Consider the following 24843-nt stretch of genomic DNA (forward strand, 5'->3'; position numbering starts at 1 on the left):
CAGGGCAGCCGCCTACAGTGTGAGAAAGACCACCCTGTGGTTAGCACGTGGTGGGTGCATGGGAACCTTATTTGTTGAGCTGGTGAATGGATGGAGAGGAGAATGGACCAAGAGAGTCAGGTCCGAGGCCACGACATCAGTGGAGACACACCCAGCTGTCCTGGCAGGAGGAGGCCTGACTTGGATTAAGCAGGGGACACTGAGAAAGGAGAGGAGCGCTCAGGTGCATAACAGAGGGAGGGCAGGGCAGTTCCTCACCTCAAGGAGCAAGGGCGAAGGAGCAAGTCTTGGGGGATGATGATTTTGTTTGGGGGTGATGGCCTCTAGTACCTGTGGCACGTCCAGTGGAAATGACCACTGGGCAGCTGGATGACCGAGCCTGGAGCCATATCCAGCCTGGAGAGGTTTGGGCGGAAACACTGATTCAGGAGCCATCAGATTAAGCTAAGAGCTGAAGCCATAGTGTGGGTGTACTCTTGGGGAGGGCAACGGAGAGGTCCAAAGAGCCTGGCGCCACCTCAGTCTGGAGGAGAGAGTGGAGAGAAGACCCCACAGATGCCTGGCAAAGAAGGGGAGACTAGATGTGGGCAGTTCTAAGAAGGAGATTTGGGGGCCTTTTGAAGAGACATGGCAAACAGGAGAGCATAGGACAGCCAGGACAGGAAGGGAGGAGGTGCCTGAGAAATAGCAGGCCCCGCTATGGCAGGAGGCCTGCACCCAAGGCTGACAGAGAAGCTGGCTGAGCAGGAGGGAGAGAGGAAGGATGGAAGCAGGAAGGAGGGCTCATCAGTAAGGAAGTCCTGCCTGGGCCTCATTGAGTCAGATGCCAGATGAGGGAAGGGAAGGCGTGTGTCCACAGTCTGAAGAGGGTGGAGTATGTGGTGATGACCACCAGAGGGGAAGGAACAGGTTGCTGGCCAGTCTCAGAGAGCAGTGCCAGAAGCCCAGCTGAGGCCAGGGACGCAGCCACAGAGCAGTGTTCAGCTACAGCCAGCCAGGCCCAGGTAGGGTTCAGGGTGGGGGGTCCAAAGGACCAGAAGCCACAGATCTGAATTCTGGGGTTAAGTCAGGAGCCAGCCAGGCCATAGTGTGGGCCTGCAATGTGGTGGGCACTGTTCTAGGCCCCAGAAAATGGGCAAAGGCAAGGACTGTGGTTTTGGAGCTGGATATGGAAGAAAAGGAGGCAGAGAACAGCAGGGTAAGGGGGCAACAGACAAGGGACCCAAGTCTTGTGGTCAGAATAGGTCCTGGAGCTCCAAGGTGAGTAGTGAAATGGTTCTAGGAGAGAAGAGGGCTGGGTGTGCCCTAGAGTGGGGGCTGAGGATGGTCGGCACGAGTAACTATTGCAAAATTGAGCACCCGGTTGCCCCAGCTTCTCTAGAAAGACTGAATACGAGCAGGGCTGCCTTTTTAGCAACCCCAACCCTGTTTCCTCCTGAGGTCCCCTGCAAGAAAACCGAATTTGTTCCTTTCTTTTCTTTTAAGTATGGTAAAATATATATAACATAAAATTTGCCATTTCAATCATTTGTAATTACAGCTCAGTGGCATTAATTACATTAACAATGTTATACAGCAATCACCACTCTCTACTTCCAAAATCAGAAACTCTACCCATTGAGCAATAACTCCCCATCCTCCTTCCTTTCAGCCCCCGATAACCTTTAATTTGCTTCCTGTCTCTATGAATTTACCTATTCTCGATATTCCATATAAGTGGAATCATACAATATGTGTCCTTTTTTGGTCTAGATTATTTCACTTAGCATCATGTCTTCAAGGTTCGTCAGAACTTTATTCCTTTTAGTGGGTGAATAATATTTCACTGTATGAATATATCACATTTCGTATACCCATTCATCTGTGATAGGCTCCTGGGTTATTTCTACCTTTCGGCCATTATGAATAATGCCACAACGAACATTTGTGAACAGTATCTATTTGAGCACCTGTGTTCAGTTCTTTTGTGCATATAGCTAGGAGGGGAGTTACTGGATCACACGTTAATTCTATGTTTAACTTTTTGAGGAACCACCAAATGTTTTCCACAGTGGCTGCACCATTTTATATTCCCACCAGCAATGCAGAAGGGTTCTAATTTCTCCATATTCTTGTCAACACATATTACTATCTATCTTTTTTTATTATTGCCATCCTAGTGGGTGTGAAGTGGTATCTCATTGTGGTTTTGATTTGAGTTTCTCTAGTAACTAATGTTGTATCTTTTCATGTCTTTATTGGCCATTTATATATCTTTGGAGAAATGTATATTCCCGTCTACTGCCCATTTTTAAATATGGTTGTCTTTTGTTGTTGAGTTGTAGGAGTTCTTTATATATTCTGGATATTAAACTCTTATCAGACGTATGATCTGAAAATATTTTCTCCCATTCTATAAGTTATCTTTTCACTTTCTTAATAATGTCCTTTGATGCACAGAAGTTTTTTTTATTATTATGAAGCCCAATTAATCTATTTTTTTCTTTTGCACCTCATGCTTTTGATATCATATCTAAGAATCCATTGCCAAATCCAAGGTCATGATGATTTATCCCTGTGTTTCCTTCTAAGAGATTTATAGTTTAAGTTCGTTTGTTTAGGTCATTGATCCTTTCTGAGTTAATCTTGTGTATGTTGTGAGGTAGGGATCCAACTTCATTCTTTTGCATGTGTATATCTAGCTGATCAACACCATTTGTTAAAGAGACTATTCTTTCCCCTATTGAATGGACTTGGTACCCTTGTCAAAAGTCAGTTAGCCATACATGTATTATGAGTTTATTTCTGGACTCTCCGTTCTATCCCATTGGTTGATATGATCCTTATTTTGGTACCACACTATTTTGATTATTGTAGCTTTGTTGTAAATTGTGAAATACAGAAATGTGAGTCCTCCAACTTTATTCTTTTCTCAAAATCGTTTTGGCTATTTTGGGTCCCTTGCAATTCTATATGAATTTGAGGATTGACTTTTCCATTTCTGCAAAAAAAGGCTGTTGGAATTTTATAGGGAGTGTGTTAAATCTGTAGGTTCCTTTGGGTAGTATTGACCATGACTAGGGGCTCCTACAGCCACTCAGATACCCACCTGGCTGGGCCCAGGATCTACAAAGAAAAGACGTGGTGGCTCTAGGCCAGCGATTCAGCGGATCAGCACTACCCACCGTGTCCAGCCCTCAGCCCAGGCTTTGTCTCTCTGGACCTGTCCTCCTCCTTCTCTGCCCAAAGGAAAGGCAGCACTGGCTGCAGTTGGCAGGGTGCTGAGCTCCCCGCAGCCCTCGCTCAGGCCCTGATGCAGTACACCTCTCCCACTCCCCAGGTGACCGTCAAGAGTGGCCTGGACGAGCTGGTGAACGACTTGCTCCAGGAGGCCCACAGTGACCTGGAGAGGGTCCGCGCAATCTGGATCTGGATATGCCACCACATAGGTAGGACCACCTGTGATGCCATGGGCTCTAGGACCCCTTGATGCCACTCCCTGCAGACCCCTGATCCCAGGGAAGCATCTCTGGCACTCACTCAATCACCAGTGTGTGTGGAATGAGATGGAAGATGAAGGAGAGGATTCCTAGATGGCTGAATTGAATAACCTAGGACTAATCAAGGAGAGTAAAACTCACTGTGTGCTGACAGTCTCCATGAAGGGTCATTGAGTGGGGGATCCCACATGGCCCACAGCCAGTGGCCAGAGCTGAGGCCCTTCACCCAGTGGCCACCTTCCCTCAGTCCTGGTTTTGTCGTAAACCTGCTCCAGAGAGATGAGAACCCAGGACAGAAGGTCATCTTCAAAAAAGATGACCATCAGTTGGGAAGGAGTCATAGCTATTTGAAAAGTTACTGCAACACTAGAGGTTGCTTAAGGTATCAGTGCCGAGAAGGGTGGGCTGTCCTCCCCCAGCTCCTCGATTCCACACTGGCAAGCCCAGGCGCCAGTCTCAGCCCAGTCCCTAAGTCTCAGAGCCACTTCAGAGGGCCTGGGACTGTGCAGCTGTCCACAGCTCTTCACAGAACAGCCTTGGGAGTCTGAGCAGGTCAAGCCAAGCCCCACAGGTGGTTGCTAAGGGTTTCCTGGATGCTGCCCTTTGCAGTTGATGGAGGAACCAGGTGGTGGTTCCAGTGTTTGCCCTATGACATAACGACCAGGAGGGCTGTCCTGACCTGCTACCACTGGGCTTTTCCTTTGTCTTCCCAAAGCAGCTTAAAGGATGAACTCACCTGACACAGGTAGGGGGTCTGACCACAGGGCCTGAGGGGCCACCTGCACCCACCCCACCCCAACCCCAGCAGCTCAGCCTCAGCCTTAAGGGGGCAGGATAAGAAATAAACTATTTGGTAAGACGTTGTTTACTGCTCTCTCTCTCTCTCTCTCTCTCTCTCTCTCTCTCTCTCTCTCCTCCCTCACACACACACACACACTCTCTCTCTCTCTCTCTCTCTCTCTCTCACACACACACACACACACACACACACGCACACACCCTTTGTGCCCTCAGTGGCCACAGTGATTCCTGCCGCAGGGCCTCACCACAGGCCTCAGGCTCTCTTGTTAGTGAAGTGGCAGGCTGTGGGAAAGCATTCTTCTCTATCTGGGGCAAGTTTTAGTGGTAGCTCAGTGTGCGCCTGTTCATCAGTGTGAGGCCCTGGCCTTGGGGATCTGCAGCAGGGACAGTAAGCATCTTCACTGTGACATCCTGCAGGGCTGAGTGGTGGTGGGATAAGGGGGTGGAGCCCGCCACCCTGGGTGCTGTCTTGGTCCCTTCCTCTCCCAGCGCTTCCTCAGAGACCTAAAGAGCCAGGCAGCCCTTTCTGCCAGTGACTTGCTTTTCCGCTCATCACCTACACTAAGAAGTGACAGTTCCCAGATCACACCTGGGCTGGGGCCCTGCTTCCATTCAGCCCACAGTCGTTTCTCCCAGGCCTGAGGGAAGCCAGCCCAAATGCTGCTAAAAGCACAGTCAAGTGAGGGGTGGTGTCACGGGCAGTGGACCCCTTCTCTCCCTGTTCCAGCCTCAGTGGCCTCTTAGGACCTCGTCCCTCATGGCCTCCTCCTCTGCCCTCCAGAGTACGACATCAAGGCTGCCCAGGAGAAGGACCGCCAGGCCTTCAAACTCACTGATATCCTGCGGACCCAGAAGACAAACTGTGATGGCTATGCCGGGCTCTTTGAGAAAATGTGCAGGTACAAGAGGGGTCCGGTGACCACACTTACCCATCCCTTTCCCCTTCCAAAGTGCTGTGTGTCTTTGCCCACATGCCAGACCTGAAACCGGAATTTGCAAACTCTGCTCTGGAATCCAAGTGAGTCCTGAAAAGGTCAATTTCTCCCATTTTAACACCAGCATAATTGACTTTGTACCATCTGTCGGGCTTCATGATGCATTAACATAATGGCAGATGAATGCACAGAGATAATTTGGTTATAAAAGGCCCTTTTTTCCACCTTCTCCCATCTCTGTGCAGCTGAAGGTTAGAAGAATGGCAGATCTGGGAACGGGAGGACAGTGGCTGCTGACGCCAAGGGGACTGTGAAAGGCTTGTCCTCGGGGCTGGCACAGGAGCCCTGTCTTAGGGGATACAAAAGGTCTCCTACCTGAAAAGATCTGTCAACTGGAAAAGCTGAACATCTAGGAAGCAGCGTCTCTCTTGGAGCACGTGGGCTCCATTTTCCTTACGCTGGGAGTGAGCACCTGGCCAGGTTGCCTGGGTTGGGTGATAGCATGTGAGTGGCCAGTAAGGAAACCATTTGTATTTGGAGTCATCACTGCTGCTTCTGGGTGCTCTCGAGACAGAGTCAAGACTGGGGGAGCCCTGCCGACCCCTGCAGCTTCTTGTACCCACTCTCTGAAGTCTGCTGGGTTTCCCATGAAACAAGGAGCCAGCCTTAGGGGCCACTAAAAAGCCCCCTTCAGAGAGGGGTGAATGGACTTCTGCCCACTGTCTCTGCCGGCTGCTGAGAGGGGGTCTTCTCAGGCACCCAGATGCCAGCCAACCAGACTGCAGGTATCTAGTCATCAAACCAAATACAGCAACAAACACTGAGTCCACAGGCGAGCAGTTGTGATGCGTCAGTGTTCCCAGGCAGTTGCAAGATGTCCTACTCCGTTAGATATCTGTGCAGCCAGTCCCTGGCCTGGCCCCAGTGGTTTGCCTCTACCCCCCAGCGTCACCACCAAGCATGGACATGCACCTGCTCCCCGCATTGCTCTACCCTCTCTGCCCGTCTCGTCCCCCACCTGTAACCAGGGCAGGTCAGGGTGCGGAAGACACCAGCCCCTCCACTCCCCACACGCTCAGCCAGAGCAACCCCCTCCCCCCTGCACATTCCCACTTCCACTCCCCACCCCAGTCCTTGTCCCACCACCACGTACTTGGGGCCTCTCCAGGAACCAGGATCCTCACGAGCCCCCTGCCCAGGCTCCCCAGGCCGTAGGTTCCTGAACAAGACCAAATAAAGGCTCACACTGTCCCATCAAGTTCTCCAAAATCTGACATCCATCCTCCAGTCCTGCACACTTTGATGCCGCCCGCACTTCCCTCTCCTCAAGGTCACTCTGCTCTCCTCTCCCCAGGCCCCTTCCAGGCCCCATTCCAGCACAGCCCTCCTAACTTGCCCTCCCGTGCCATCAGCAGCACACCTTATCCACAAGTTTATGTCTTGCTTTATGCTTTTATTTAATAACTTTTCTAAATTAAAAAAAATTCTTGTTAATTGTAGGTGATTTATAAAATGCCCAGAAGCAAAAAGAAGAAAATTAAATTACTTTGAGTCTTACCACATAGAGATAATACCTAACATTTTGTCGTATTCTTTTGTGGACTTTGTTCTAGCCTAGGTACTACCTGTGCTCATTTCCTTTCGTATGCCTATCGGTCTTATATGTCTTTATATGTCGTTAGCCCCTCTCTGTCTTTCTGTTTCCCCTGTGACCGCCCATCTCAGAACCCTACACACAGTAAGCCCTCAAAGGCAGGAAATGACAAGCTGTTCCAATGCACTTAATTATATGGACCTTATTTTCTTTTGTAAAATGGGATAACCATATTTAAATCTGTCTTCAGTTTTTTGTGCCTTCCATCTTTCAGACTGTAATTATTTTCATCTGAATTCGCAAATTTGAAAACACTTGGAGTTTTGTTGAAGCCGTAGAGTCTGTCCTTCTCTATATAGTATAAGCTTTCCAGCATGGTACACCGTGCTATACCAGGAGTGCCAGATTGAAAGCCAGAAAGACTTTCCCAGTCTTCAGTTTACCAGTCCTTTATTTGCCACTTATTAGTTTTGTTCCTTTTGGAAGGCACTTAACCTCTCGGAGCCTCAGTTTCCCCATCTATACACTGGGACTGTGTTGCCCACTGGCAGGACTGTAAGACTAAATGAGAAATGTAGTTTGGGGGTTGCGAACCTGACTTTGGGATTGTTTTTTTAACTTCCTTGTATTTCTTGAGTACTGAAGTGCTTTTGCTCTGTGGAACTTTCCTACAGACCCACATAGACTCCCAAAATCTCCAAAAATTGACACTTGCCTTGAGTGACACTGTCAGCTTTTTGGCCCGGTCCAGATGCTTAACGATGGCCATATTCTGGCCTACAGCTGATCATTAAAACATATTCCAACATTTTGCATCATTTAAAGTTAGGTTCCAACCTGGCAGTTACCATGTGCAAAACTCCTCACATTGCCTGGGATGTTTAACAATAATAGCTCACAGTTCCCTGAATTCCTTTAACTTTTGCTTTAAAGATCAGTAACCTCATCTACGCATCCCTTCCCTAAATTCCCCTTACCTTTAAAATAACTGCCGGAGGTTTGATAAAGTCATTAGCTGATTCCTTAATAACTGAAGGCATATATCCCACACTGGCTGATTTATCCCTGTTTAGTTATCAGAATGTCCTCTTAGCAAGAGTTGGACCCACACGGCCATCATTACGGCTGCCGGTCCATTCCGCCTCCCTGCAATGGCCTCATTAAAGACTGAGTTAATAAAGTAACTTGGTGGGAAATTCAGATCTTTTCACCACATCATTCATTTCCTCATCGTCTTTCCCAAGTAACTGATGTGAGGTATTTTGTTGGTGCTATTGCTTGTAACTGCTGGTCCAGTGTCTTTCTGACTTTTCATCATCTGGCATTAATGTCTCCCCTGTTGCCTCAGTTGTCAAAGCCTTAATGAATTCTGCTTAATTTCCTTGCAGCGCCAAGCTTAATCCCCCCCCATTGCTGCCACCAAGTCAGCCCCCAGTACATTCCCGCCCCCCATTATCACAGCTCTAGCACCACAATCTAGCAGATTTTCCAGAGACTTTTGTTACAGCCCGGAGCTTATTACCGCTTTGAGACTTTGATGCTGAGAGGACTGGTTGTCACCAATCAGACATCAGTCCGTTTTCCATCCATCCTTTAGCTGTCACAGAGAGCAAGCGCCGTGGCATGCTTCTGCCTAGCATGTTGTCTCAGACAATTCCAAAATATCTGTTGTTTCCAAAGTCCTCAAAGACTGGGGAGTGACCATCTCAGCCTCCTGGGAGAAGCATTTACATTGGATAATCTTAAAATATCTTTAGATCTGACTTTGTCATGTGAGGCCTCCAAAAGAGACATCTAAATAACCCCACCCTTGTACATACATCAAAGGACAGTGCTTCCAAATATGAATTACATCACTACAGCAAACCATCCTTTAATTTTGCTCTGTATACACCCATAAATTTATAGATTAAAGCAAATATTGGTATACAAAAGGGCAAAGCCACCCAAACTGGGCATTAGGACAACTGAGTCCTGGAGCTGCTTTGGCCACTGGCTGGCTGTGTGTTCCCAGGCAAGTGAGCCTTCCTCTCTGCTCCTCTCACTCCTCCCTGTTGTAGAGAAGGCCCCTGAGATCACACCTCAAGAGGCTCTAAAAGAGCAGGCTTCGTTACCTCTCCTGCACCACCATACCTCCCTCTACTGTCTCCCTCGTGGCTCAGACATGCTGTGGGGGAGGGGGTGTGATCGGAGTTGGGGAAGTCCTTATGGTTAGCGCCTGATGGGTGCATGCATCTGCAGGAAAGCGGTATCGCTCGGTTCCTATGGCAGGGCCTGGACCATTTCTGCACAAAATGTGTCGGGATCCACCACCTCCTCAACTACTACCAGTGGCATTCGGATTTTCAAAACTGTCGAAGACAAAAACCAAGATTCTGCAGCCTGAGGTTATTAGGTAGATCTTCTTGGGTGATATTTTGGGCTCTAGGACGATGGGTCCGAGCTCTTTAGGAAATGTTTCTGGTCCTCTGTCCTTTCATCAGTGCTCTCCCAGCTCTTTCCAGCAAATTCCTTCTCCTTTGGGTTTCCCAGGGTTTGCTTATCACTAACATTTTAGTGATGGTTCACATATCTGGTACCTTCTAACTCGGAGCACATTTAGGGCAGCCAGTGACCTTTATTTTGGAAGTATTGTATTTTATTATGTCATAGTATTTATTATGATATGATATATGATAGGATAGGGTAGGGTAGGGTAGGATACAATAGGATTCCCTGGTGCCTGACAGTGCTTTCCACATAGTGTATGAGTGAGTATACAGTTAGTGATCTTTTGATGGCATGAAGTGGTCATGGGTCATCCTGACCAGTAACCAGCAGCTGGAATTACTAGTTCCATAATTTTGTATGAGAATTATGGATTATTAGTAATAATGCTTTACATTATGACTGCTTTGTCCAATTCATCTTGCATATTCCTGCCAGGTAATAAAATACCCTCATATCATAGTCAAGCACGGCAGAAGCTTATAGCTGAGTTTATTTTTTCATCTTTATTCTGCCCTAGGCATTCCCCACGGCACTGCCAGCTTCTCCTCAGCCTGTCAGAGGAGTCAACCCCTAGAGATCATTTAATGCCAACTTTTCTTTTTGCTCGTGATGAGCCTGGCAAGGTCACACTAGAGGTGACCATTAGAGCGGAGAGTAGAGCTGTGATCTGGCTCAGCCCAGTGACCATCCACTCCAGCCCGGAGCACGCCAAGAGTGAGAGCACCCCCTCTCCAGGGAAGGGGGCGCTCTCACTCCCTCTGGTTCTCAGTTCTTCCCTTCGCTTTACCCCCTTCCATGGGAGGATCCCCCTGGCACCCTGCCTGGGAACACGGCTTCACCTAAGGGGACCATACTGCCATATGACCATACAGGCCATACTGCCCGTGTGAGCGCCTGCTCCATTTCACTGTAGAGTGTTCTCCTCTTCCCTGACTCCAGGCGGCTCTGAGCAAAGGGCGAGTGTCAGTGGGCACCGTGCCCAGAAGTGCACGACTCCACTCAGTCCGTTCACTTCATTGCACAACAGGCCGGCCTCTAAACACACCTTTATCCCCAGGACTTCCCCTCTCCCTCTACATTGTACTAGAAATTGATATGCACAGACATTTCTGGGCAAGAAAGGAAATAACTCACCAAAGAATGTAATTTCAAGTAGCATTTATGAATTTTTTCCAATTCTAAAAGTAACACAGATTCATTATTGAAAGTTTAGAAAATAGAGAGACGTCTAAAGAAGAAAATCAAAATCACCCATAATCGCATTACCAAGAGACCAGGTGATTTGTGCTGTCTCTCTCACTCTGCCTACCCCTCTGTTTCTTGTCTTCCCTGAATGTGTGTGCACATGCGCACACACACCACACACACTCAGGCATTGTGCTGAAGGCAGAGTTTTCTAAGCTCTTGTCAATCAGCATTCCATCGGGAGCATTTCTTACCTCACTATTTTTTCACATTTCTTCTCCTCACTCACTCTCTGAGTATACTATGGAGCCATCCTGTTGAGGTCTACCTCCCATCCATACCTCCATCTCACCACTCTGGCCTTGTTCTCTACCCTCCCCTCTCTGCTGGCTGTTTTCTCTAAGACTCTAAACATATTCAGATCTCCTCATGCTGAGAACAAGGCCCTGGGTCCTGCACCCCTCACCCCTTCCTTGCAGCTAAATGAGAAAGGGGCTCTCCAGGTATGCATGCTGCACTCTCTCCTCCTGTGGGCTCTTAGGCCCCTGCCTCCTGGGCCTCCTGCTTCCAAGATGCCCCTTCGGCTTCTGAGAGTCAGTTTTGATCATTAGCAGCAGAAAATCCAGACGTCAGGATCCAGTCCCCTTGCTCTCTGCCCCCACCACTCACTTGTTCCCAAAATCCTTCCCAGAGGGCCCAGCGGTGTGTTCTCTTAGACAGCTGGAGTGCCTGGACCTCCTTTTGTGCAGCTGCGGCCGAAGGCGGGGCTGTGGAACAGCCAAGCCCATCAGAAGCCTTAGCAGCCTGTGCCCTGCAGCGGCGGGGAGTCAGGCCCACATGAGAACAGGGGTCACCCTGTGCAGGGGGATCTGATAACCTGGAGGCCCCACATCTCACCTCGTTGATTCTCTCAACAAATGACAGGCAGATATAGATAAGTCATAGTTAATTCAATATTCTGCTCATTGTTAATTAAGCAGCCTTCTTGTAGGGGAAATTTCCCCCATTGCTATAGTGAATGTGTGGCCATTTCATCACGTTACCTGCGAGGCTCCATGGTGCTCTTGTTTAGAGCAACTGAAGCTGAAGACCTGGTCCATGGAAGGACCCTGGCCACCAGAGGTGTCCTCCCCGAACTAGGCCTGCCAAGCCCAGAGTGTAGCATGGGTTCATCTGAGTGGTTTGGGGTTAGCACTGCTGGGGAAGGCCGGCTGGGTGGCCCAAGGAGACCCAGCTAAGGCGCCACCATGCACATCCAGGACGTCACAGATTTGTGTATTTATTGTATCAGTCTTCCATAAGCGAAATGAAAGTGTCTTGAAGAAGGGGCAGCTTTTTATAACTCACACGAAGGCCCCAGGAGGTCTAGCCCAGAGTGACCCCTTGTCAGACTAGCGCCCCCGCCCCTCCCCCGCCCCCGTCAGCTGCCATTCTGGGGGCAGGGATACCGAAGAGGCAGCCAGGTGACCATGGCGGGACTCTCAGCGCTTTTGCTTGGCCTTGGGGGGTGCCCACCCTCCAGGTCAGGGTCTCGGGATTTCAGCTACAAATGTCCACACTGCAGCTTGCCAGTGATTTCTGTGGTTCCCACAGGTGCCTGCACCCAGTGCCCACAGTCCAGCCCCAAAAAGTATTGCGAGCTTGGCTGCGAGCAGCAGGGCAGCACACTGCCAGGGAGGCCCAAGAGCTCAGAAAAGGCTGGTCAGCATTTCCATGGCCCAAAGAACAACTATGGGCAACTCCAAACCCATGCCCAGGGCAATCAGTCAGCAGACGACCTTAATGCACCTCTGTGGCCCTGGCAGTCAGACCCAAACAATCCTGGCAGGGGGCCAGTCCTCCTGGGTCAGAGCTGGAGACACTGGCTGGCCTGCACCAAGGGTCCCCAAGATGCCCTTGGGCAGGACATAGCAGGGGCAGAAGGGCTCTGCTTTCTTCTGCACCCTCATGTCCAGCACCCCTCTCTGACACCCTACCCAAGTCACCTAGACACAGCTCTCAGTCATACACGTGTTTTGAGCCATTCTGCTTCTTCAGGAACGTGGCTATCTCTCTGGTTTCCACATTCTTGAGGCGATCCTCGCGGTAGCACTCATCGTCCTCATGCAGATCTGCTGGCGAGCGCGCAGGCTCTGAGCAGACATTTCAGAAGTGATTTGTACAGTCTCCTGGGACAAGCGGGCAGTGGGACGGCAGCCAGCCCTGTGTCTCCCTGTCTCGCAGCCCTGGACGTAAAAGCCCTCAGACGATATATATGACTGGGTGAGAGGCAGGGAAGGGAGATATGGCAGAACTCATGGACAGCAGATACACCTGAGGCCTGGGGCCACACAGACTTGCAGGGTGGGCGGGGGCTGGGCAGGCCCAGCAGGAGCCACCTCTCAGACTCTGTCCCACCCCCAGGATCGCTGGAGTACAGTGCATGACCGTGCCTGGCTACTCCAAGGGCTTTGGCTACCAGACAGGGCAGAGCTTCTCTGGGGAGTTTGACCATGCCTGGAATGCCGTGTACCTGGAGGGGAGATGGCACCTGGTGGACAGCACCTGGGGCAGTGGCCTGGTAGACACCACCACCTCCAAATTCACCTTCCTGTAAGTACACATCTCAATCCTGCTGGGGGTCTGGTCGGTGGAAATGGGGGAGGCTGAGGTTGAAGGAGGCAGCCGGTGGTGGAAGAGGCCCGGTGGGAGGGAAGGAGAGCCAGGGTGGTCTCAGCCTGCTGCTGGCCACTCCCACCCTCCCGTGGGCTCCAAGCTCCCAGCCAATGATAAAGACCCAGACCTTTGCGTCACCTCACCCTCCAGTGACTAAGTCCCTCCTCTGGCTCCCAATCACTCCCTCCACCCAAGCGCTAAAAGCCTACAGGGTTCACCTGAGGGCCACAGATGAAAAAATCCAGGGCTGTGAACCTTCTGTAGCTCGTGTAGGTTCCCTGCAAGCCTCTGGCCCGTTGACTACATTGCAATGCACAGATGCCTGAATTCTCTCCTCCTGCTTCCCCCAGACACCTGGGTTCCTTTCCTCTTCTCTGGGCTGAATACAGCCATATCACGTCTCTGAGGAAGGGGTTAAGGTTTTTCAGGATGGGGTGCTGTCATTGTGCCGAGTCACTGGGAGCCACTGTAGGATAGGGTGACTGGAGCGCAGGGGGCTGGAGCACGGCTGTTCTCCAAGGTTTTGGCAAACCCTCACCCTAAGCTAAGGCCATGACATGCATCATGGACCTTGATGTCCATCCACAGCTCAGATCCATCCGAGAAAAATGAGCATTGTCCCTGATTGTTGCAGTTTAAACCTTGACAGTCACACACAGGACAAATCCAAGTGCGTGCACATACCCCCACATGCAGGGCCTGTCCACTCACACCCTCCTCAACCTCTGTCAGCCCTGGGCCCTACTCACCCTGGGCCAAGTGAAACCTCCCCATCTCAGAGGAACCGCCCCGTCTGCTCTTGATCCCCATAATTGATCTCCAAAGAGCCACATCTGGTCAGCCCCAGGGACCACGGAAGATCCTGCACCCACATAGCTGCTCAGGCATGGAGACTACCTGGGCTGATGGAGCTGGTCCACTCGAGTGCTCTCCCTACCCTCCACCCCCCTCCCTCCGCTCCACTGGCTTGCACCGGGTCTGTGGGTCAGGCCTTTTGACCCCTGCCAATCTCTGTTAGGCATTGAGGGCAGGGAGCCCACCCACCCTGGACACAGTGGCAGGCTGTGGCCTTCTCTTAGAAGGGACCTCATGTGCTGCCTGGCTTCCTGTTTCTGGAAGCAGACACTGATGTGTGGTTTCCAGTTCCCATGTTAGGATTGGAGATGGTTCCTCTTCCCATTCAGAGTGTTGGCATGACCCCTCTGGTGGGTGTGTTAACCAAAAGAAGGCCCCAAAGGTAGCCTGACTCCCCCTCTGCAGAGCGGGGGCCGGCACACGCCACATGGCTACTGACCAGCTTTTCCTCCACTCCAGCTACAATGAATTCTACTTCCTCACCCATCCCGCACTGTTCATCGAGGACCATTTCCCAGACAACAAGAACTGGCAACTGCTAAAACCTCCTCAATCCCTGAGGCAGTTTGAGAACAACATGTATCACAAGAGTGAATTCTACAACAAGGGGATGCTGAGTGCCCACCCAGAGACTTCCGTGATCAGAACAGGTAACCCCGGGAGGTGGCCAGTGCACTGGCAGCAGGGACAGGGCAGTCTGCTCTGTGCTTCTAGGCTTCTGGGCCACATGGGACTGTCCTGCCAGCGCCCCAGCCAGGCTTGTGAGCTCAGTGTGAGCTCTGTGTGTGAGAGCACGCAGGGGCTACTGAGGCAGCCAAGGCTGTCAAGCCATCAGAACTGGCAGCTGCTAAACCTCCTCAGTCGCTGAGGCCGAAGGAGCCTGCCCACCCTAGATGAACCAAGAAGAGGATGCGGAGGCAGTTTGCAGGTTTCCCTATCCCCAAGGGCTGCACTCACAGCCCAGCCTGTCAGGGAGCCAGAGCTAGGGGTGCCCCAAGCTGGCTAAGCCCCTGTCAGCTCACACAGCAGGAAGTGACTGTCTCCGCCTTGGCTGCACCCACCTCCGATTCAAGTGTCCGACACACGCTGACTGACCTGCTGTGTGCTCTTCCCGAGCTCCTGACGGAGAGCATGTGTTGGCCCAGCCGAGCCAGTATCTGTGTATCAGGGGTCTAACCAGATATTTGGGGAGCATCAAGGGGGGTCTCCCAAAACCAAGGGTGGGGGGAGGTGGCTGCTGAGCGGGCCTTCGGAGCTGGAGTAGAGCAGGCATCGCGGTACATGGGGGACGGACGTGTTCCAGGAAGCTCTGAGCTCAAGTACCCCTAGACCTAATCAGTGACCTGGATGCCTGGTGGCCTTGCCAGTCTCTGCTCCCACTCCCTGCTTCCTGGTGTCAGGACCCAGCCATTGCCAGCTAGCTTCCCTGAGAGGCTGGCAATGCAAGACCCAAATGAGCTGTCCCATGGCAGCCAGCTGGGTGTACATGTGTACTAGGAGGTATATGGGGGCGGGGGTAGCGGGCAGCCCAAGGGGTCCAGAACTGTTGTCATGGGCTTTGCAGGCCTGTCTCGGGAAGACTGCCTTATGCATCTTGGAAGCCCTGATGCCTGGTTTCGGGCTGGACACACAGTCTAGACATGCTGCCAGGCTCAGCACAGCACGAGCAGTGTGCGCACGCGCGGACGTGCACACGCGCGCGCGCGCGCGCGCGCGCGCGCACACACACACACACACACACACACACTTCAGCAAAGGACTGCCTGCCTGTCTACTGTGTCTCTGCCACCAGGGGGCCCGTGTAGTCCCAGGAGAGGAGGCCTGAGCTCACACTGATGTTATCGTGGGGTGGCCATGGGTGGGCCCGAGCCCGTGGGAGCCACACTCTGCACTGCAGGGGTGATGCGGGCACCAGGGAGCACAGGGGCCTCCACATTAGTTCCAGCTGCCTTGTCCTTCCACTTCACAATGGTTTCCTTAACCAGGGTGAGCTCTGGCATACTTCGTAAAACTACAAATACCTGGCAGCTCCTGCTGCTAAAATAACAGCATGAGGTCTCTCTTGGATAAATGTGTTTCCGGCACTTCCGAAGCAGGATGGCCTCGGCTGCCTCAGACGGGGAGCCTGTTCTGTCTGTGGTGGGCCATGGAGCCGCAGGAAGAATGCCCCAGGCCACACCAATACTCAACTAATGCCACTGAGTTGAGTGCCTTTTCAAGAGACATAGAAATATAAACACTGGGTTTCTTAATATACAGTAATATAAAATTTGATTCCATATCCATGATGCATATTTAAAGAATATTTCTTGGTTGGAGATAGTTATGGTAAGAGTGAGATGGGAAGGAAGCAGAAGAAGGAAACTGAGATGCACAAAGGCAGGGAAGGAAGAGGACACGGTGGTAGAGGTGGCGAGCCACTGAGAGAGCTAAGGAGGGGTGAAGGGAAGAGGAGGTCACAGGCTCCTGCAGTCCCCAGGGGTCTCCAGCCCTTTATTTCAAGTCTTCCCAGCCATTTCACTCCCCTTCGCCAAGAACCCTCTGGGCCAAGCACTGGGGCAAGGCAGGAAAGGAGGCAGTGCCCACACCCAGCAGGGAGGATAGACATTACACAAAACTAATTCATTACAGCAGTGCTAAGTTCCCTGAGGGAGACACAGGGCAGGAGAGAGGCTTCCAGAGGTCTCAGCCTCATCTGAGGAGTCTGGAAAAGCTTCATTGCAGTCAGGTCTTATCCAGCTTTAGGGGAAAGCGGTGGAGGGGAAGGGCATGTGTGAGGGCCCCGGGGTGTGAAGGGGAGCACCCCTGGAGGAGGTGAGAGAATGCCCTGTGGCCCCGAGAAGAAGGGTCTGGCAAGAAAGGAGGGGACTGGTCCCCAGTTTGATGGTGACCCACAGAAGTGAGCTCAGGAGTGGCCAGGTAGGTATTTTCACAGGAGCCCAGGGGTTGCCATGTGCAAGTGCTGGGCAGTGCTCCACGCATTAAAGGTGAGCTGCACAGCACCTCACAACCAACTCACATGTGAGATGGAACAGGACAGGGGCCATGAGCGGTTGAGGGCTGAGGCCGTTCTGCCCACTGGGCTGGCTTAGAAGAAGAAGTGAGGGGAGAGGAGGGTTTCAACCAAGAGAGGATACCAAGTCTGTTGTTCTTAATCGCTTTCCTGTGCAGGTTCCCATGGGACAGATGTCCCATAGGTGGCTGAAGGCAGTGGAGAAAAAGTATAGACAAAGAAAATAGCACAAAAGCACAATGAAGTCCACAATTAGTGTGATGGAAAGGGAAAGAATGACAGCAGAAATCAGGGGGCAGTTAGAGTGGTAGGAAGAGGCCAGGCTGGAGAGGGCAGTGGATACAAAGGGAGGCGAGAACTTCCAGAAGGGCCTGGCTAGCAGCCTAAATTGTCCAAGAAAGTCACTGAAGACTTTGGAGAGTGAGATAGAAGCCAGATTTCAGGGAGATAAATGGGTGGAGGGGAAGCGCAGTGTGAAGGGGTTGGAAATATAGGGTAGGTAAAGAGTTGGTGGTGCCTAAGAAGGCAGGACAAGTTTTCCAGATGGAGGAGCCCCCTGAAGAAGGCACAGGGGAGAGGAACGATTGAGCCCCTATTCCCGTCCTGCTGCCTGTGTGGGGATTCTCATTCCCAAGCTGGGAGTTGGCACTGAATACAGTGACTGAGCAGCCTGGGGTCTGGGGGGCCTCATTGCAGATTCAGATGGGAAGTCTCGGGGGCACTTGTCCTAGAGCCCCACCATGGTTTTCTGGCTCCCAGAAAGAGCAATGCACCCCACACTGGGGAAAGGTGACGGTGAGCACGGATCAGACAGCCTGTCTCCCTCCTGTATACCCATCCAATACAGGGCTGGGAGGTTGCTGGGACAGGACCAGATAGGGGAGTGCTTATGGGCTGCAAAGACCAGAGAACTGAACACCTGTCCCCAAAAACAAAATCATCAGGAAGGAGGAAGACAAAACTGCAGGGCAAGGGGAGAGGCAGAGGGAGGGTGGATGCCTAAGTCCCTCCCATGCACGCACTAACTCTTCATTCCAGAAATATGGCTAAGACACACCCATGCCAGAATCATGGGGAGAAAGAAGGGGAGTAAAGAAGTAGCCTCACTTCTTGAGTGTAGTCCCCAGGAGCGCAGCCATTCCAAACAATTTTTAAGGTAATGTGTTGACCTCACAACTGTTGACATTGTAATGAACAGATGCCAGAGGGACCCACATAAAAGCAAGACGCAAGAATTGGAGGAAGTGGTCAAGGATGGCTCTCCAATCAGGGTCCTGGGGCCCCCCATGCCCTTTGAGCCCCTCCCGTTCTCTGGAATCAGTCTAGGTGTCCATGCAACCTTCATCTAATATGAATCCGATGAGTGGGGCAAGCACATACAGCTGGGGGCAGATTTTTCTTGTGAGCCCAGCTCTCAGCTCCCTCAAAGAGAACCATACACAGGAGGTAGTGGTGTGCTGCAGCTGCCTTATGTTGTATTCAGTGCTGTCACATTGGCCGCTTAAAATCATTCATGGTGAAAGTATTTACACCACGGAAATGGGCAAACACTCAAGTCAGGGCTTTCCCCCACAGAGAGCCAGTTGTGAAACATTTCCCAGCACGTCGGCACATGCTGGACCCATCTCTCCTGACCTTGGCTTTCTCTCCACAGTGAACGGGAAGGCCACGATCACCATGGAGAGCTGCGCCCCAACACTGTTCATGTTTATGCTCAATGGCAAGCAGGAGCACGGACTGCTGAGCCTCCGGAAGAACGGGATGAAGCTGGATATCTACCCTCCAACCATGGGCACCCACAAGCTGCAGATCTTTGCCAAGGGCAACTCCGACATCTACAGCTCAGTGCTGGAGTACACGCTTAAGTGTAACTACGTGGACTTGGGTGTCCGCCTGCCCGCGGAGCTGCACCAGCCCATGGGCCCCAGCTGGTTCTCGGAGCAGATGGGCATCCTGAAGCCCTCCCACCCTGACCCCGTCATCCACACCAGTGATGGGCGCTGCTCCATCACCTTCGGTGTGGAGGAGGGCATCAGTGTCCTGGCTTCCCTGCATGGGGACGATGACCTCATCACCGAGGAGACGCAGCGGCGCTACATCTTCCAGCTACACCGGGAGAAGCGGACAGAGCTGAAAGTCCAGCTGCCCCGTGCCGGCAAGTTCGCCCTCAAAATCTTTGTCAAGAAGAGGCAGGAACCAGGCAACTATATCTTTGTCTTCAATTATCTCCTGTGCTGCAGTAACACCAAGGTGAACTGGCCCATGTTCCCCGAGAGCTTTGGCAACTGGGGGCAGGACAATGAGCTGCTGGAGCCTCTCTCGGGTGTGCTGCCTGCTAACCGGAATGTCCCATTCAAACTGAAGCTGCACGGTGTGGCCAAAGCCCTGGTGAAGGGGCAGGACACGTGGCCCCTGACCCTGAACAGCGAGGGCTACTGGGAGGGCAGCTGCAGCACGGCCGGCTGCCAAGAAGTCTATGTCATGGTGCTGGAGAACGCCAACCACAACTTCTACTCCTACATCCTGAAATACAAAGTGAACGACCAGTGAGGGCCACTGCCCTGGCCACCCCTCCATGGAGGGCCCAAGGGAAATGCAGAGAGCCCTGGACACTACTGAGTCTGCATGACATCACTTCTAGGCCTCTGCCTCCGTCTCCCTGCTCTGTGTTCTGATGGCTTCACTCAGTTGTGGTAACGGCCAAGGGGACGGAGACAAAGGCCCTATAGAAGAAAAAGGTGCTATGTAAATCCAAGGTATTGTAAACTGTACACCACTGCCCAGATGCTCCCTTCTTGTATTAATGCTGTTGTTTTTGTTATAGGGTTGATGTGGGAAAGCGGGGCTGTTGCCCAGGCTGAGAGCTTTTCACGTGATAATGATAAAATTCTCCTCCGGGTCCTGGAGGGACATGATTTGCAAGGCTGAATCATCGTGGATCACAGAGCCCCTTTTACGTGGCATCACAGTGTTTCTCACCCACTCCGGGACCCCAGGGAAAGTTGGGCTATCATAGTTTCCCAGACCTGACCATCTTCTGCATTCCTGCTGCCTCTTCATTAGGTGCTCCTTGCTTTTCAAGAGCCCTGGGGAAAAGAAGGTGTGGAAAGGAAGCTACTGCCCCCCAACTGGCTGGAGGCTGGTGGCCTCCACCGCCCCTCTGTATATTGGCAATGTGACAACAGAAAAGTTCCGAGAATTCAAAGCAGAGAGCAGCCAGTGCTTACTCTTGGGTGTCCCGGGTAGGGGTACCATGGCAGTCCTGCAATCTAAGTGAGCGATAAGACTCTGATTCTGCTCTCAGAGGAGCCTGCAGGGGGCCTCCCAGACCCTCTCCAGCTGCACCCTTCACGGGGAGCCTTGTCGATCACCCTAAATACAGACCTGGGCAGGGAGGCCAGGTGACGGAGCAGTGCAAACGCTGCAATGCCAAGGAGACTCCCACAATAATCGGACTCTGCCGGTCCCCAGGGGCCTCTGCCAGCAAACCCACAGCTGGAGGAACCTCGACCTGCCCTGGGAGCAGTTTCTGTGCTTGTCCTTACCCCATCTCCCTTCCTTCCTTTCTCTGACAAGGGAGACCCGTGAGGTCCCATCTTCTGTGAAGACAGTTCAGAGCCCCTTGCTTGCTCAGGCCCAAGAAGCCTTGACCACCCAGCTGGCCCTCAGCAGCTCTTCTGGCAGGTGTTGCTATGGCAACAGCGGAAAGGCTGGATCCAGTGAGGGCAGCAAAGAAGGAAGAATGGAGAGGCCCTGTGTAGAGGCTGCAACACCAGCCCAGCGCACGGAGACACTCAAAGTGGTCCCTGCTGACCTCCTGGCTTCTCCAGCTCTATGGCCCCTGCCTATCTCAGTGCCCCTCCCCTGAGAGCCGCACTGCCCAGCACTCTCCCCTAATCGCTGCTCCAATTGCCCCCCAGGCTCAGCAATAGCCAGGGCCAGCCAGGGATCCTCACAGCTTCCTCTGCCTTCATTCTGACATTTGTGGATTCAACCAATGTTTGTGGGGCACTTAATAAGCACCACGCACTGGGCTACATGCTGAGGCTACAGAGGGAACAAAGGGGGCCCTGCCCCTGCCATCCCAGAGTTCAGAGTGGGTGGCAACAGCCTCCCGACCCAGGCCTGTCTGAAGTTCCAGGCTTCTAACACGTCAGTCCCTCATCCACCTGGGCTCTCCCGCAAAGGTGCCCACTGCCACCCAGCACGGACCTGGCCAGAATGATGTTACATTACTGCCCATCCTCCACCAGGCTGGAGGCTCTGGAACGCAGGGGAGTACCCCCAGTGGGGGACTGCGCTGCCCTGGCCTGTGTCCAGTGCCTTCTGGCAGGCTCTGCCACCCAGGCATTCAGCACCATGTCACTCACGCCTGGAAAAGGCACAAAGGCCCCAGGGAAGGAACCGCTGTGCGCTAAGACAAGGAAAAGAGGGGAGTGTTTACACCCTGAAAACAGCCTTTTCTCACACCTTCAATGTTATGGGTTGAAAGAAATGTGCTGTTTCATCAAAATAATAAGTGCCTTCCATGACTCATGTCATTCGCTAGACCCAGAGCTGGCTGCCACAGCTGGTCCAGCTAAGAAGGACATGCATCTTTTTAAAAACAATATAATTAATCAATGTATTCTGCCGCATGCAGAGGATGCCACCCAGCAAAATAGGAGCGGTCGTTAAGAACTGGAGATGGGGGCCCAGCCTCTTAAAGTACCTGCCAAACATACTGCCTCTCCCTCATTTAATCAGGTACCCCCTTTGTAAAGACAGCTGTAGGCACAGTCAGAAAATCACCTGCATTTCTTTCCACTGAAGTAAAAATACATGAAATGAAATCCCATCTTCATGAATTTTTACACGCATGCTGCTCAGGGTAGAATTTAGGGTTGCATTTTGAAGTCTTTTATTCAAATCCCAGTCTTTGTTTCCCGGTCGATGAGTCCCAGCGGCGGGTGGAATGGCACTGGCGCCCCCTAGTGTCCAATGTCCGGAGCTGCCGGCGCTGCACTCCTCTGCGAAGCTGAACCTATCTATCCATAGGGTTTTTCCGCAGAATTTGAAAAATGCTGCTGAGATGTTAATGTTAAATTTACTTGGTGCTCTCTCGTGGCTTCTCAGCGCTTCCTCGTGTGTACAGAGCACATTTTTGCCACACACAAGCTGTGAAGCGAGTCTAGGGGACTGCCTGGAGAGAAGACACGGAATGTAATAGGATTTGGGATTGCTTTGCCCAGAAATCCCATCTTGAAACAGCAACACAGGGCATAGGACTGGATGGGACAGCTTTGACCACCCTCATTACCATGCCAGTGAAGGACTGAAGCTGATCAAAGTCAGGGAGGTTTTGCTGGCAAGTCCCAAGATGGCAGCCCTCCGGCCACAGGCAGAAGGGTGCAGAGCATCTGGGGGGGTGAGACAGTGCAGGGGTAAATGGGCTACACACACAACTGCAATTAACTTCTTTTCAGCTTGTTTCAGAAGCGCCACGAGCACAGCTGGACTCCGTTTTCAGTCTGATTAGGATCATTGTGAGTTCCCCATATGTTACATTGTCCCATCAGGACAAACTCCACACACACTGCCTGCCGAGATTGAAGAGAAATAAATAGAGTAACTGAAGCATGAAGGATTTAGGCTAGACCTACAGAACTATTTCCTGTTGTTAAGAAGGAGGGAAAAGTTGCCGGAAAAGTTTGTGAACTCCTCTTCTCAAGGGACTTGAAAAGTAGAAAAGTTTTCTCAGTGGTCTGGAACTAACTGGAAGGACTAGCTTCTCTCCAAACCAGTTAATCTTAAAACACACTTGATTGCCCACAGCAAACACAGGGAGAACAGTATTGCCACGTCCTTTGCTATGGGCAAAGGGTTCAAAGGTGGTGTATATCCGTGTCCTACATCCGTTTATCTGAGGTTTATCATGTCTTTTCATTTGGAATAAATAGTTGGACATCTTAAGAGGTGATCACTTTTCATAATGCGTGCATTGAGTTGTGTGGGCCAGTGGCTGTTGAGTATGCTTTTCCCACATTGTTGCTGGTGTTGTTTTTCAATAAAATTTATATTCATTTTTATCCAACAATGTGATTATCGATCCATTCTTATCACTGCTTTCACAAGGAGGAGGAAAAAAAATAAAGGAAAAAACACTTTCATGTTCAAAGGAAGCCCTAGGGGGGAAAAAGAAATCAATGTCCCAGCCATTTGAATGTGATGGTGAGATGCAAATGGAATGTCAGGCAAATAGCTATTTCACATTAAAGAAAACATAATTAGGTTAGCTCCAGCCCCTCTCTGGCTCACATGCCTTTGAAGAACATGAAGGCAGTGTTTCTTTCATTGAATCTTGTTTAACATGAAATTTTTAGTCAGTCCTAATTTCTGTTTTGAATGGGAGAAAAAAATTCTACGCAAAATGTGTATCATCGTACTTTTTTGTTGTTTGGAACATACAGAAATATATATTTCTTGATATTCATATACATGCAGAAACTTTCCAGCAGGTTACCTAAACAGATTATTCATAAATATAGAAAATGAAAATCTAGACACCTCTGGGAAGCTTCCGTAACCATGGAGACCATTCTCGTAGCTATAGTGTGAAGGACAAAAAGAGCTTGTATTCCCAAATTGCCCCATCATGTCTCTCACTGCTAGATCCACAAACATGAGGCCCAGCACACTTAGGAAGGAGGCTCACAGGTGGACCATGTCTTTGACAGCATAGAGGGAAGTAGGAAGAAACAATCTCCTGCATAATAGGAGGAACTCTTCAATTACTAGAACAGTCTGAAAGTGCCAACCCCAAGGCTGGAATGGATGACCTCTAACGTTCCTTCCAGTACGGAGAGTCTGTGATGCTGTGTCTCCGGGAACAGATGCTGGCAGGCGGTAGACCTGGGATTGTCAGTTGCGGAACATCTGAAGGGTCCTGCTGTGTTAAGAGCCTGCCCTGCAACCCCCAGCAGACTGCGCTGCTGGCTTCTCTCTTGCCTGAGGGCAAGGAGCTGGACAGAACCCAGCTGAGAGACCAAAGGGTAGGCAACAGCTCCTGACAGGATGTTGCTTTTCTCTCATGGCACAAGCAGAACTAAAGAAAACTGAAAGTCAGGCAGCAACTGGGATGTCCTCTCTTGGATGTTCCACAGGCATCCCAGAGTCAAAAGCTACTGAACCAAAGACACTTTTCTCCCCCAGATTACCTCCACTCCTCCCTGGCCCCCAATGCAGTAAATTCATGCCCATCACCCAGGTACCTAAGCGAGACTCATGGTGGCCACTAGTGACTCCTTCATCTACCTCAGTGACGAAATCACTGGCTGTGTCTCATATCTGACCTCCTCCCCCATCTAGACATCCACGCCATTGTACAGCCTTTGCCATAATCCAGATCCTCTAACCTAAGCTTGCTGCTTCTGCTGAGGAGCATACAGATAGAGCTAAAGGCGTTGGCTGGTCCCACCCATACCCATACAAACAGAGCCCAACAAATAAACCTTTCTGCAGAAAAGCTCCTCAATCCTAGGAGAACTTGGTATCTTAGGCAAGAGCTGTGAAATGGCAAATCTTTAGTTATTTAAGACCAAAAAGCATGAACACTTTCTACCAACAAAGCCTGAGCATGTGGGACTATCTTCAGGAGAGTTGATATTTTAGAACACAATGCTGAAGTGAATAGCCAAAACTTGTGGTTTCTCTGATCCTCTAAAGGGAAACACCTGCAGAATGAGGTATAAGAAGTTTGAGGAGTGGGAAACCTGGACAGGGCCTGCAAAATGATTTCATGTCTTACCTTAAACCAGCTCTCCACATGTTTGGCCATTACTGCCTGGAGCACTGTGT

At 51.2% G+C, this 24843-nt stretch overlaps 1 protein-coding gene across 2 annotated transcripts in view; it reads left to right on the forward strand.

The window, feature by feature from the left end:
• Window positions 1-23078, forward strand: part of KY (kyphoscoliosis peptidase) — a 48464-nt gene extending 25386 nt beyond the window's left edge. For both annotated transcript variants that reach the window (XM_081072373.1, XM_081072374.1), the window contains 5 exons: window positions 3320-3428; window positions 5062-5179; window positions 12888-13076; window positions 14454-14644; window positions 18662-23078. In XM_081072373.1, coding sequence (XP_080928499.1) covers window positions 3320-3428; window positions 5062-5179; window positions 12888-13076; window positions 14454-14644; window positions 18662-19557 — 1503 coding nt within the window. In that variant the 3' untranslated portion in view covers window positions 19558-23078. The remainder of the gene's footprint in view (window positions 1-3319; window positions 3429-5061; window positions 5180-12887; window positions 13077-14453; window positions 14645-18661) is intronic.
• Window positions 23079-24843: the final 1765 nt, after the last annotated feature.

The sequence above is a fragment of the Rhinolophus hipposideros genome, assembly GCF_964194185.1.
Source record: "Rhinolophus hipposideros genome assembly, chromosome: 14".
Lineage (NCBI taxonomy): Eukaryota > Metazoa > Chordata > Mammalia > Chiroptera > Rhinolophidae > Rhinolophus > Rhinolophus hipposideros.